The sequence below is a fragment of the Radiomyces spectabilis genome (genome assembly GCF_025331425.1).
Source record: "Radiomyces spectabilis strain NRRL 2753 chromosome Unknown BYT42scaffold_10, whole genome shotgun sequence".
Lineage (NCBI taxonomy): Eukaryota > Fungi > Mucoromycota > Mucoromycetes > Mucorales > Radiomycetaceae > Radiomyces > Radiomyces spectabilis.
Genome location: NW_026251935.1, coordinates 355,284 through 368,227, shown reverse-complemented (window position 1 = coordinate 368,227; position 12,944 = coordinate 355,284). Strand labels below are relative to the sequence as shown.

General features: G+C 44.7%; 5 protein-coding genes across 5 annotated transcripts; 4 read left to right on the top strand and 1 right to left on the bottom strand.

Annotated features, from left to right (window-relative positions):
- The first annotated feature begins 363 nt into the window (after positions 1–363).
- Positions 364–933, top strand: BYT42DRAFT_578129 (uncharacterized protein). The gene is made up of 2 exons (XM_051569254.1): positions 364–489; positions 552–933. The coding sequence occupies exons 1-2, from the start codon at positions 393–395 to the stop codon at positions 809–811; spliced, it is 357 nt and encodes a 118-aa protein (XP_051420944.1). The 5' UTR covers positions 364–392; the 3' UTR covers positions 812–933.
- Positions 932–2,487, bottom strand: BYT42DRAFT_578127 (uncharacterized protein). The gene is made up of 3 exons (XM_051569253.1): positions 2,278–2,487; positions 2,029–2,214; positions 932–1,960 (listed from the first exon to the last, which is right to left on the bottom strand). Exons 1-3 carry the CDS (start codon positions 2,450–2,452, stop codon positions 1,329–1,331), a joined length of 993 nt encoding a protein of 330 aa, XP_051420943.1. The 5' UTR covers positions 2,453–2,487; the 3' UTR covers positions 932–1,328.
- A 522-nt stretch (positions 2,488–3,009) lies between these two features.
- Positions 3,010–6,361, top strand: BYT42DRAFT_578117 (Vps51/Vps67-domain-containing protein). The gene is made up of 9 exons (XM_051569252.1): positions 3,010–3,155; positions 3,227–3,322; positions 3,380–3,465; positions 3,526–3,977; positions 4,054–4,240; positions 4,303–4,395; positions 4,455–4,647; positions 4,714–4,973; positions 5,043–6,361. Exons 1-9 carry the CDS (start codon positions 3,038–3,040, stop codon positions 5,910–5,912), a joined length of 2,355 nt encoding a protein of 784 aa, XP_051420942.1. The 5' UTR covers positions 3,010–3,037; the 3' UTR covers positions 5,913–6,361.
- Positions 6,362–6,540: 179 nt separating this feature from the next.
- On the top strand, positions 6,541–11,571 carry BYT42DRAFT_578115 (glycosyl hydrolases family 15-domain-containing protein). The gene is made up of 11 exons (XM_051569251.1): positions 6,541–6,724; positions 6,785–6,816; positions 6,877–6,956; positions 7,019–7,197; positions 7,264–7,381; positions 7,465–7,622; positions 7,688–8,598; positions 8,680–9,530; positions 9,602–9,896; positions 9,960–10,717; positions 10,791–11,571. Exons 1-11 carry the CDS (start codon positions 6,599–6,601, stop codon positions 11,453–11,455), a joined length of 4,173 nt encoding a protein of 1,390 aa, XP_051420941.1. The 5' UTR covers positions 6,541–6,598; the 3' UTR covers positions 11,456–11,571.
- A 21-nt stretch (positions 11,572–11,592) lies between these two features.
- On the top strand, positions 11,593–12,943 carry BYT42DRAFT_578106 (uncharacterized protein). Its single transcript, XM_051569250.1, has 8 exons — positions 11,593–11,616; positions 11,711–11,845; positions 11,908–11,997; positions 12,055–12,126; positions 12,185–12,300; positions 12,364–12,388; positions 12,447–12,571; positions 12,634–12,943. The coding sequence occupies exons 2-8, from the start codon at positions 11,843–11,845 to the stop codon at positions 12,887–12,889; spliced, it is 687 nt and encodes a 228-aa protein (XP_051420940.1). The 5' UTR covers positions 11,593–11,616; positions 11,711–11,842; the 3' UTR covers positions 12,890–12,943.
- Position 12,944: the final 1 nt, after the last annotated feature.

The window sequence follows — 12,944 nt, the reverse complement described above, 5'->3', positions numbered from 1 at the left end:
CAGTAACTACCGTCTTACAGAGGACTTGGACTTGGACTTGGAATTAGTGGTTCATGACTATACGAAATCAAAGAGATAAGAATAAATCGAGTATGATGCGACAAGGTACAGGCGCATATTGTGAGTTTATTGGTGGCATCGTATCGCTCCTTTCTTGGAAAATCAACTGAAGTAAAGAACGTTATACCAAGCTCAAATTTGGAAAAAACCAGTTCATGTTGACACTTTTTTTGTCGGCCATCAGTGCGATCGTGTAACATTGAACGCTTTGGATAAAAATAAAGATCGACAGGAACAAGATCGAATTGGTCTGGATTCGAAGATTGGTATAAAAGGGTCAACCAGTTGCAAAAGATGTCAGGTACATCGCCCCTTCCTCTCCTTTTTAAAACATGAAATTCTGCCTTCTTGCTGTCGCTGCTGTTGCTCTCTTGAAACTGGCTTCGGCCGACGTTCCGTCCATTTACACTTGTCAACAACGTTATACTGGTACGTATATATTACTGAATTTTATTAGTAAAGGCGGTGCTAAAATGATGTGGTTATTCCAGTTGCTACAAGTGATGAATCATGCACTGATGTCGCCAACAAGTTTGACATTTCCACCAAACAACTCGTTCAATGGAACAAGGATTTGAGAGTTTCTCCCGAAACTGCTTGCAGTGCTCTCGAAGCAGGTAGCGAATACTGTGTCAAGGTAATAACGAATATTGACGCACACTATTGTATCTTTTTAAATAATTTTCATACTTGTACAGGCCGTTATCAACAAGCGTTCGCTATTGACTCGACGTGCCGTCAAAAAGACTAACGGCAAGAAATCGTCCAAGAAACCTGCCAAGAAGTCTAACAAAAAATCCACCAAGAAGCCCAGCAAGAAGCCTACCAAGAAACCTGCCAAGAAGCCTACCAAGAAGCCTGCCAAGAAGCCTGCCAAGAAGCCTGCCAAGAAGCCCAGCAAGCCTTCCAAGCCTACTTCTCCTACCGGTCCACCTAACAAGGTCAACCACATCGTCCCCAACTGCAAAAAGTTCTATACGGTTACTCCTTCGGATAACGGATGCGTCGATGTTGCAAAGAAAAACCATATTAGCGTTGATCAATTGTACAGCTGGAACAAGGGCCTTCATCACCTCGGTGATCACGTCTGTGATAACCTGGACACTGGCAAAGCTTATTGCGTGGGTGTCTAAATGGTCTAGTATTGGCAATAAACCACTCTCTTTTTCCAACTTAGACTTTACACATACAAAAAAAAGTTATAAAGATGATTTAAAAACAAGTGTGTATATATTACATGATCAAAAAGAAGACATGGCCAAAAAAAATTAATCTCGATCTTCGTCTTCATCTTGGTCTTGATGTTCTTGGGCTTCTTTTTCTAACAGCTGGTCGATATCAACGATTTTCCAAGTCCAGTCATTGTATGGTTCGAGTGTATCGGGATCTCTTCCTGATACCATCTTTTTTGCAGGCTCGAAATAGGGGCTACCCAGGCGCAACATGACCGAGCGCCGTCCTTCGTCGTATAAGAGGACATCGTCTCCTTTGGCCACTTTGTAAACAATGTCCGCATCGATCGCCACATCTACATTGATCTGTACGGCCGACAACCATGAATTGGTGATACGCGAGTTGAAATCGGAATACGATTCGGGCGAGTCGTCTTTTCCTTTCTCCATTGCCATTCTGAACGTCATCCATTCGACTATTTCGAATTTACGATGGTTTTTAAATGCTTCGTTGGTGCCGACGTTAATCCAGATATCTTTCAATTCAGCGTCGTACACCTGCGGTACTTGGATCGAGAGTTCAGCACCGTGCAGAGCTTTCCCTGCTTCCATGAAGCGGTCCAAAAGTGGTTTTCCCAGCATTTTTTCCAGCGCTTCTTCTTTCTCTGTGGTAGGGTCCGTTATCTGTTGTGATATTGATGTGACGGCCTGCCGTAAAGCCATGGTTGCTGCAAAAAAAGTTTACTTGACTGATTGCTATTGTATGATTATCCCCCAAAATCTGTTTTCAACGTACCTCCCACAAGAAATTGATCAGGAAAGTAGTCTGCTCCCATATTCACACCCATAAACCCTTTGGCGGCCCAAAAGCACATGCCATGCTGAATGAATTTTGGAAATAAAGTGAGAAATCCAAATGAACCGGCCGACGTCGGGTAATCGTGTTTCGCTATGCGTGGGCCCTCGGAGCTTAACAGCCAAGCTACGGAACGGTGAGACGTTGTTTCGACCCATTAAATCTGTGAGAGGAACAAGGTGAACTTACGAAACTGGTCAGCCTTGGGTTCCTTTGGTTCAGCGTTGTTTTCGAACGATGGTTTTGTTGACGAGAACGATCGAGTCAAGCAAGCGGCATACGCTTGTTTCCTCCATAAGGGAGTCGTTTGTACGCATCTTCGTTTCAACGATGAAGACAACGTGCACTGAAAGATTCGTGTCATATTGCAAAAGTAGAACTCCCAACGCGATTTCCAAGAATGTTCAAAAATCTCTCGAATCCCAATTTTTTTACGTCACTTTTTTTTTTTTTTTTTGGCGAATCCCAGATTCAGGACCGAAACAAAAATCTTCAAGAACACCATCGGCTTGCCTGTAAGCAAAAATGTTGATGCCCATTCCTGTAGACGAGCTTATCAGCGAGCTAACGTGGGATAAAAAATCAGCTAAAATAATGGAAAAATTGCTAGAGTAACTTGCCGTCCTGGCCATAGGGGATCCGTATGCGGCATCAAAACGGGTTTATCAGGTTGATCCATTCATTATATGTGGCATTTCCATACAACTTGAAAAATAGAAGCTATTCTTCAGTACATATGATTCTCCGAGCCACGCATTCATACGAAACTTATGCTTTTGGAAGCAGCATCCAAACAAGACTCTCGTATTTTTACTTCCTTCAGGGTCATGGAAGCTTGGCAAAAAAAAGTTCACAAGTTGTCATAATCCCACCGCTTGAAATTCGAATGAATTCGGAGTATGAAACCCGCTCTTTGAGATAACGGTTTCCTCTTTACGAAAAACTTAATATGCAAGAAAGCCCAGCAAGACCGAGGTTAAACAAGGCGCGCGATCGCAATATCAACCTCAAGAAATACTACGGCATAGCAGCAGCCTCCGAGAACGCGCCACAGCCATACAATATCGGTCAGTACCCCGCGTATTCGCACGACTTTTTTCTATTTTTCAGGCTCTAACTTTTCAAATACCCATTCCAGACAATAAAGACTTTGACAATGTCAAGTACTTTTCCAGACTTTTAAAGGAACAGCCTCTCGGTGGTCTCATCAAGAAGGATAATGAGCTTATCAGTGGTACGTGATGTAGTGATGCAAGTATTCAGTAGCCAGCATGTAACGAGAACCTGACAGAGATTCGACAAATCGATGGCGACATGAAGACCCTCGTTTACGAAAACTATAACAAATTTATCAGCGCCACAGATACCATACGAAAGGTAACTTGACGGGCAAAAGGAAAGTTCGAGTCGATACTTACGTGTGTGTGCACCACTTAGATGAAGTCCAATGTCGAGGATATGGAATCCGAGACAACCCTGTTGAACGAAAATATCAGTAGCATCACGCAACAGTGTTCGACCATTAAAGAAGCATTGGGACCGAATCGTGAAAAAGTCAAGCAGCTCGGTAATGTCCACAATCTCCTCAAGCGCCTACAGTTTATTTTTGAGTTACCCGATCGATTGAATCGATGCATCGCCAAAGACCGCTATGCGCAGGCGGTTCGTTATTACGTGCGAGCCAGTGCATTGCTTAATCACTACCAACACATGACTGCTTTTAGTGGAATCGAGAAAGATTGTCATCAGATCATGGAAACGGTCAAGACGAAATTATGGGAGCATATGGGACGCGAGGACGCGACTTCAGACGAGATTGGTGAAGATACAAAACTACTGGTTTTGTTAAAGTACGATATGCAAACTTTGTGGACCAAATACATTACATTGTACGTTTGCAGCGAGCCAAGGGGGATAAAGAAATACTCTCGATTTAGAAACAGACTGATGATACTGGCTGCGTAGACAAACGGCCCTGTTGAAGAAGAAACAAGATCAACATCCGGAACCCGAGAATATAGACGAGTTCATCAATATCTACCTTGTGGCGCTGGAAGATATCGTGCAAAGATTTGACAGTTTTTTCCTCTCAACGCCGTCCGACGAGACGAGCGAAAAAGGACACGCGGGTGTGGCACATCTAGGTTCTGCTGTAAGGGAATCGATGGATGTCCATACAGGACGGATGACTGACACGTTGAGTTGCTCGCATAGGAGAAAAAGGAGGCCAAAGAAGATCTGCTAAAGGGCATTCAGGGCTTCATTGATCGTTTCTTCGACTTGGTTCAAAGATTTCTTCATTTACCTGTAAGCAACCAAATAGATTCTGACCAGAAAGGTCCGTCTTTTTTTACAAGGAAGCATAGGACGACATTTTGGAAGTGCCCACCCCTTTGAAGCAAGTCCAATATCTGGGTGAACTATGCATTGCCATTACAAAGCATGGAAATACCCTGTCTACCGTTGCTGGCATCGATAGACGCATGAATGATTTAAGTAATCAGTGGGAAGGCAATCTCATTGATCGATTACTGGGCACGGGCGTCAAACTAGTGAAAGGTAGGAGTTTGTCACCAAGTTGAACCGCACTCTTCAAATGAATGTCCGTTTCTAACAATTCTATAGAACGCACCGGAGAATTCTTTGCAAACTTGAGCGACTCAGGTGTACCCAAAGGAAATTTGGAGAGTGGCGATGTGGCTGCATTTACAGTAGACATTGATGAGGGATTCTTACAGCATTTCATTGAAAGATGTATACGACCATTACACGAGAGTCTAAACGTGGATGTCCCAGTATTTGCGCGTCACAGTCGATCGCAGTTCTTGGATCGATTGCAAATAGGGGTAAAGACAATGTGTCTCGACGTTTGCAACGATATCACGGTACGTAGACCTCAGCGAACCCACGTTGGAGGGCTATTACAGGCTACTAATGATAAAACCATTCGTTAGACAACGTCGACGACACTTTCAAAGAAAAACACCGTGGCTTCTCCTGCACTCAAGTTGATCGGGTCGCGCTTATGCTATGATTTTGCCGAATGGGTCGTCGCGCAGATTTACAGTCATTTTACACTCTACTTTTTGTCGAGCGATGGCATTGATTCCACCAAAAATCCCGCCGTTCACGATAAAACACCCTCCATCGATCCCCGATTCCTGCCTGATATGCATCACATCATGGACGAGTTTTTAAAATCTGGACAATGGCTGTTAAACGCACAAGTAATGGAATGGGTCCACGTTTGGTCATCCCGTCTTCAAGGGTTTTATCTTTATGAAATTGATTCGCATCTTGGCGATGTTCAGGTCTCGCCTTTATGGAAGGAAATCATGCTTCATCTCCGAAGCACCGAGCAACTTGTAGATACCGTCATGTCACAACCGGAAGCATCGCCTGGACACGGTCACACACCCGATACAGAGTATGACTATCCAACGGGATCGATATCTTCAGCAACGGGCGGTGAAGGGCCTTATATGCGACATGTTCAGTCAACTCAGAGTTTGGCAAGTTTATCGTCTGCTGGTGCTGGTACAGCCGATGCTGGTGGATTGGGGATCATTTCCAACTTTGGAAGCGGATTAACACTTAATATGATGAACAACATTGATAAACTGTTTGCTGACCGGGTGGATATCTACCGCCACGTAGAACCGACACCGTCCGGTGTATGCAGCGCCTTGGTTCGAATCCTCTTGAAAGCTTTCCATGAAACCGTCCGCGAGATGCAGATGCATGAGGCAACGTACCAACAGGTTCAGGTGGATGTGGAATATTGTCGACGGACGATGTGGGGCTATGTTGGCGACGAAAAGTAAGTTAATAGGGCAGTTATCATCACACCCACTGGATCTGAATGCCACTTTCACTAGATGGGCCAACACCATACTGCAAGATATTATGACAAGTGCTTACATGCGATGCGAGAATCCTGTGAGCGTGGCTTCTGAGGTAAGATATTCACGTCAGTAACGAGTCTAGACGCGTCGGTAGTGGAGTGACACGTTGGTTTAGCGTTTGGAACGTATTTTATCATCACAGTCTCACTGATCCTCGGCCACTTGCATTCATTTATCCAACCAATTATAAATCCACCGTCCTCTCCCCCTCCATAATTCTCTTCCGTATATCCAATTTGTTCGATCATTATGTATCATTTAGCCTTTTATCAGTTTTCAATCCTAATGTTTTGCTGCTGCAAATCAATAGAAGATGCTGTTGACCAGCTTCTGTAAATATCAGATGCAGTCACTAAAGCGAAAGAGACGAATGTTCCGCACATGGCTCGTGCTGAGTTTTACTTGTGCTGAGTGGCAAGAACAGATGGATGGATGGATTTGCATGGTTACAATGTTTGAAGCGGCGCATGAATGCATCGCTTTAGCCTTTGCCCGCGTCTGAATGGTATTTTTTTTTGTTTTCAGGGAGGATCTCCGACAAAGTTTCCTTCTTTTTCCTTTTATCTTTTTTTTTCTTCCCCTTTTTTCATTTCCTTTTCATCTTTATGACGTATCTTCCTCGGAAGCAAGTTCTTGAACGCCTTGATTACTATTACAAAGCAATCTATAGTACTATACTTGCTAAACAGAATGCCGCCACGGGGTTGATACCTGCATCGGTAGCTGTCACGGTAGGTACGCGAGAATATGGTTCATCGATCCTGTTTCATTTGACAAAAAGGGGTGGATAGAGCCATGGAAATTATACAGATGCTTGGGTGAGGTAAGTGGCGCGGTTTTCGGCAGTGAATGCATGATGAAAGTACAATGATAACGTCTTTAGGGATAATGTGTATTCTATCTATGCCGTGTATGGTTTAGCTCTGGCTTATCGCCGGATCGATGATACCAGCGGAAGAACATGTAAATATTTGCGTTCATCTATCTCGCGAAGTGCAGATTCCTCACATTTTCCCTATCGCCAGTTGAACTTGAGCATTCGGTCATTAAAAACATGCGTGGTCTTTTGTTTGCCATGATGCGACAAAGTCAAAAAGTGGAAGCTTTCAAGTACACCCAAGCATTGGAACATTCATTGCATGCAAAATACGATACCAATACAGGCGAAACGGTTGTAGGAGACTTTGAATGGGGTCATCTTCAGGTACACGTCCAGAATCATTCTAATACGGCGATCTGTGGTCCTTAATCATTGTCACGTGCTCCACAGCTCGATGCCACCGCTTTATTTATGCTTGCACTCGCTGACATGACCACCAGTGGCTTCACCATCGTCTACAGTCAAGATGAAGTGGATTTCGTGCAGAACCTCGTTTTTTACATTGAGCGTATGTGGAATCAGGGACGGCCCTGAATGCATGTTCAACCCCATATAAAGGATCCATGGTCTGATAAAAAAACGAATTCATAGGTGCTTATCGAACGCCAGATTATGGCATTTGGGAACGAGGCAACAAGATCAACCACGGTCAACCGGAGCTGAATTCATCGTCCATCGGTATGGTCGTGGCTGCTCTGAAGGCCATCAATGGCATCAACCTATTCGGCGCTCGTGGCGGAACGTCTTCCGTAAGTCGACACGTAGAAATTCAAGCATCATCAAGGTATCATCTTAATCTTTAGAAAAAACCTAGGTGATCCGTGTGCTGCCGGACGAGTTGACGAGAAATGCGACGACGCTCCACAGCTTTTTACCTAGAGAATCTAATTCCAAGGAAATTGATGGGTCGATACTTTCCGTCATTGGGTTTCCCGCTTTCGCTGTGGATGATCCAGAGCTCATGATGCGTTCCAAATCAGAAGCCATAAAAAAACTGGAAGGACGATATGGATGGAAACGATTTTTACGCGACGGGCATCAAACCGTGCTGGAGGATACATCACGACTTCATTATAACGCCAACGAGCTCAAAGTGTTTGAAGATATTGAAAGCGAATGGCCGTTATTCTTTACCTACATGCTGCTGGAAGGGTTATTTACAGACGATAGGATCCAAGTAGAGAATTATCGACAGAAACTACAACCACTCTTGATCTATGGAAACTCGGGAACATCCCTCGACAGCAGTGCTATGCAAACGCATGGGCAAGAGATAGTGTCATCCCCTGTGGATATGTGCAGTCCATCGCCTACCGGTTTCCCGCTTTTAGCCGAACTGTACTATGTGCCAGAACATGCAGTCGAAGCAGAAAAAGCGAACCCTCACTCGCAGCAACGATGTCCCAATGATAACGTACCGTTGGTGTGGGCCAACTCGCTTTACACTTTAGGCAATTTGATGTACGAAAATCTGCTGTCACCCTCAGAAATGGACCCACTTGGTCGGCGTTACATGACAGCCAAAAGGGAGACGATCGTCCAAATTGCGCTTATTGCGGAAGATGCCGAATTACAGAGTATTCTATCATCTATGTACGGATTAGAAACCCAAACCGCCGATCAGATTGTTAGCACCATCACGATTCTTCCCCCCAATGCGTTGGCCGATATTTATGCTGGTCTCGGTTTGAATACAAAAATGGGCATGAGTGGACGCCCGAAAAGGTAAACAGAGCAAGCCCCAAAAGATGCAGAAAAAAATGGAAAAATCCGAATCTGCAAGAAGATTAACCTCTCTGCGGTTAGACCTATTGGTGTTCTAGGTACTTCTCGACTTTACCGCATTCAAGGCCAGATCTATGCTTTCACGCCGCATTTCATGGACAATAACGAGTTTTACCTGAACGCCGATCCCGATTATTTGGTGTCTGCTTTTGAAAGCGAGCTCAGCTTTACCAGCCAAAACTGGTTCTATGCTGGCCGACCTACCATGACAGTCATTCTTACACGATCGCTACTGGGAGGATTGCAAACCAGCTCAGGCGCCCCAATGGATCCGTCGAGAAAGAATCTGCTCAACTTCTTTTTGAGTCTTCGCAACGGTCTGTGCAGCGGTATCCGAGTACGCTTGTCACGATTAGCTGAAACCATGAATACCAGTAATATCGAGTCGCTCGACTTCCTCTTGGATAAACCCGAGATCAACTGGGACCTTATTCGACGCAATGCCTCACGCCGAGGATCGTTTCGTAAACTTGCTTACAGTGAATCCGCCACTCAAGCAAGTACTCCCGGGGCCAAGACCCCTGGAGCCAAGACCCCACGACGACGCAGTATGCATTTGCAGACCAAATCCATCAGTTTGCCGTCTTCAGCGCAGCAGGATGATACTTACTTTCATGCCCTGGCCGACGCATTGTCCAAGCTGAAATCAAATGTGGAGCCTGAATTTAGACTGAAAGATCACAAAGACAGTTCGCCGACCAACAAACACGAAAAACAATCAAGATCTCCGAATGGGGCCGCCGCCGTTGACGAAGACGAGACAGAGACAGAATCGCCAATGGAAATGCTGTCCCTCACCCTAGGTGATTCATCGCAGTTTGATCAAGCTGTGGAAAGTCTGGCTGCATCGGTCAACCTCTATGATCAAATAGGTAAATCCAGAGTTTGCGTCATTTTTTTCTTCTAAAATGCATTCCCTTCTTTCTAACACAGTACCCTTCAGATTTACTACAATACATGCTGTCTTGCAAGCCAAAGAACTCATATATTGAGCGGTTGGATGCTACGCTTCAAGAGCTTTTGGAAGAGGTGTATCTGAAATCGATGAAACTTCAGTACTGGTTTATCGCCAGACAAGCCGCTGGATTATTGCAAAAGATGGTGCCTTCCTTGACGATATGCATTACCGACCTGGTGATCCGTCAAAAGCAAGTCAGCATCGGTTCGGGTCCACACGAGTACTTGATCTCCGCACCTGTGACGCCGGATACATTAAACAGAATGATTGTCGAGCATTGGTAAGCCTGCCGAAAGAAACACACAGGATGTAGTATCTGATTGTTGGTTTTTTTTCTTGGTAGTCATGATGCTGTACGAGAGGGCCCTCTGGTGCAGGAAGTGCTCATTTATCTTGGAAGCTTTATTCGTACATCACCTCAAATGTTGGATGGCATTCTGCGTTTACGTACACATTACATCATCATTGCACTGAGAGAGGAAATTCGAAGAATGAACCATTGCAACGAAGAAGAGGCTATTGACCACTTGATGCAGCTGTCGCCGTACGAGTTAAAGTTACTCTTAGCTACGATCCTTTCGGGTCCCCATCTCACCACCACCAATATTGTGGTACGAGATAAACCGGGAGGTTACGTGATGCTCGCCCAGTTGCCTGAACAAACTAGCATAGTATCACCGCTTGAAATCGGTCATCATGAATACCCCAACTCTCCTTCCATTACTCAGTTAAAGGATGATACCCATCTGGTGGTTCGTGTTCAGTCGGCTGGATATTGTGCAGGAAATTTTGCCAAATTGGAAATCAACGGCAGTGCGATGGATGCCACTTCCCGTGGAATTCATGTGTGGACCATGACTCTTCGTGATAAAGTTGTCATCGAAAGAGCATCGTTCGATACCCATATCTCAGAGGAAGAAAGCGCAGACTTTGTACGATTCTTGAACTGGATTCCGGCAAGAACCGTGGTGGTGATTGCAGCCAAAGATGAATTCACCGAGCATTTGACCACGGAAGCTGTTGAGGCCTTGGAAGCCCTGGGAAGTCGGAAAATACGCCAAGTGCGTTATCGTGACTCGTATGTATTCGTTGGTGAAAGAGGTATGTGGCATAAAATTCCGTCTCCTATGGTTACCATTGCTATGATTATGATGGTGCGCTTATGCTCTCTTAGGTTGTCCAGAGGAAGTTTGGGAAGCGCATCATGGAAGTATGGATGGTCCTACAGAGATCTTCGAAAAACGTATCCAGTTGAACCCACAGACAGTACCATCCGCCAACAATGACATCCTGGCTTCATGTTTCCCAAATTCGAATGGTCGTTGGTTGCATCGTCGCAAGAATGATGGAGCGCTCAATCGGGTTCCTTCGGGTTTCTTCCCTCAGACATGGAACATTTTAAACAGATCGCAAGGATTGTGTATCCATCAGCATATTCTTCCGCGTGATCCTATTGTTCTAGAAAAGACGCCTGAGGAGTTCAATTTTGCACTGGCAGTGGAAGGATTCCTTGGATTTTGTAAAGATCCGGCTGAACGTCAAATTGCCGTGGAAATCCTTACGGTGATCTCGCGTCTGCAAGAACATCAACCCCGGATGATGATTAATGATATCATCGATTTGCCCCTGATCATGGAAAGCGCCGCGAGACGTTTCTGTAAAAAGTGGGCCGAAATCAACAAGGCCACGCTAGCCGAAAAGCCAATGTTTAAACACGGCTTTGATTATGACAAACACAGAGAAACCGTCCTGGAACTGTTCTTTGATTTACCCCAAGAAGGTCCCGATAGTACCTTTGAATACTTATCAGAGACCATTGTGGAAATCTTGAAACTCTAATTTATTTATTTTTGGTAGCCATAAACTGAAAAAAATGTGTATCTGATGATCATCTTGTCTACTTGTAAACAAAAGAGAAATATATAAAGGATATCATTAATACCAGTGACGGTAATTTACAATATCATCACCATGGCGTATCACCCAACTAGGCCAAAATGGTAAAAATCCACCAAAAAAATGTAGTAGGGCTCACTCTAGACAAGTGGGCTTTGTAGTTTGCACACTGTTCAGTTATCAATGATCTGCGATGAGTGATAGGCATGGGCGAACTGGCCACCAATTTTCAGCCGTGTCACACGGTGATCAAATTTTTGACAGCATGATAAAATTTTCTTTTTGCGCCCTGAATTTCAGACCTTTTTTTCTCTGGGTGACTGTGCCAACATGGTTAGACGACAAGCTCAATGCTATGCTCCTGTTTCTTGGCTACTAATGGCATACTCTTGTAGACGACGAATAGTTATGAGGAAGAGCGCAGGCGGCGCATTGCGGAAAATCAGTCACTGTTACTGAGCTTGGGGCTGGCACCTGACATGACGGTAAATACTCGTGGATCGCTAACCTCTGGCATGACGCATGTATTAACGTCGATACAGAAGCAGGACTTGGAAAAACCAAAACGTATTATCAAGCCAACGAAACCAGTCATTAAAGCTCGTACACTTCGGGTAGGTGGTTCATTGGTTGCCCACAGGGAAATGACCAAAAAGTCAAATTGTTCCATAGCGATCACCAAGAAGCCGTAAAGGTGGACCTGTAAGGTACATTCCCCCGTCACTACCACCACCCTGGAAACCACGACATCGTCCTGGTGAAGGCAACCATTCTTGCCATCAGTGCAGGTATGGCACGATCGACACGTCACCACAGACGCGCTTAGACTAAACGTTGGTTTTTTTTCATAGAAATATTGGTCACGGTATGCGCAAGGTACGGTTAGAGTGTTGCTTATTGTGTTTTTGCAGCTAGGCCTTATTGGTGGGATTAGGTTATATGCAAGGGGGTCAAGAGTAACGGACACGACTGCAATCGGTTGTTTCATTTGTCTTGCTTACGACATTACGGTGACAATACAATGACCAAAGAAGAAGAAAAAGACTGGATCTGCCCTCAGTGAGTATATCGGAATGCGGGTGAAGGGGTGTAGACAGTCGTTTAACAAATGATGTTCATAGATGTCGAGGGATCTGTGTTTGTTCTTTTTGTCGAAGAAAAAGAAACTTTGAAATGTTTTCACATCCGTACGATCCACAGCCAACCTCCTCTCGAGTTCTCAGAGAGAAACGAACCACCTCTAATACGTCACAAACATCGCAACCGCAAAGAATATCCCTACAGTCGCTCACCCAGCCAAAGATCATCATTGAAATGGATGATCGATGGCATGCTTACGCGTCGCAGACTAAAGATTTAGGAATTGCTACTCATTAAACAACCAGTTTCATCATCCACACCAATAAAAGAATTGCATTTTTTTCATACAAGG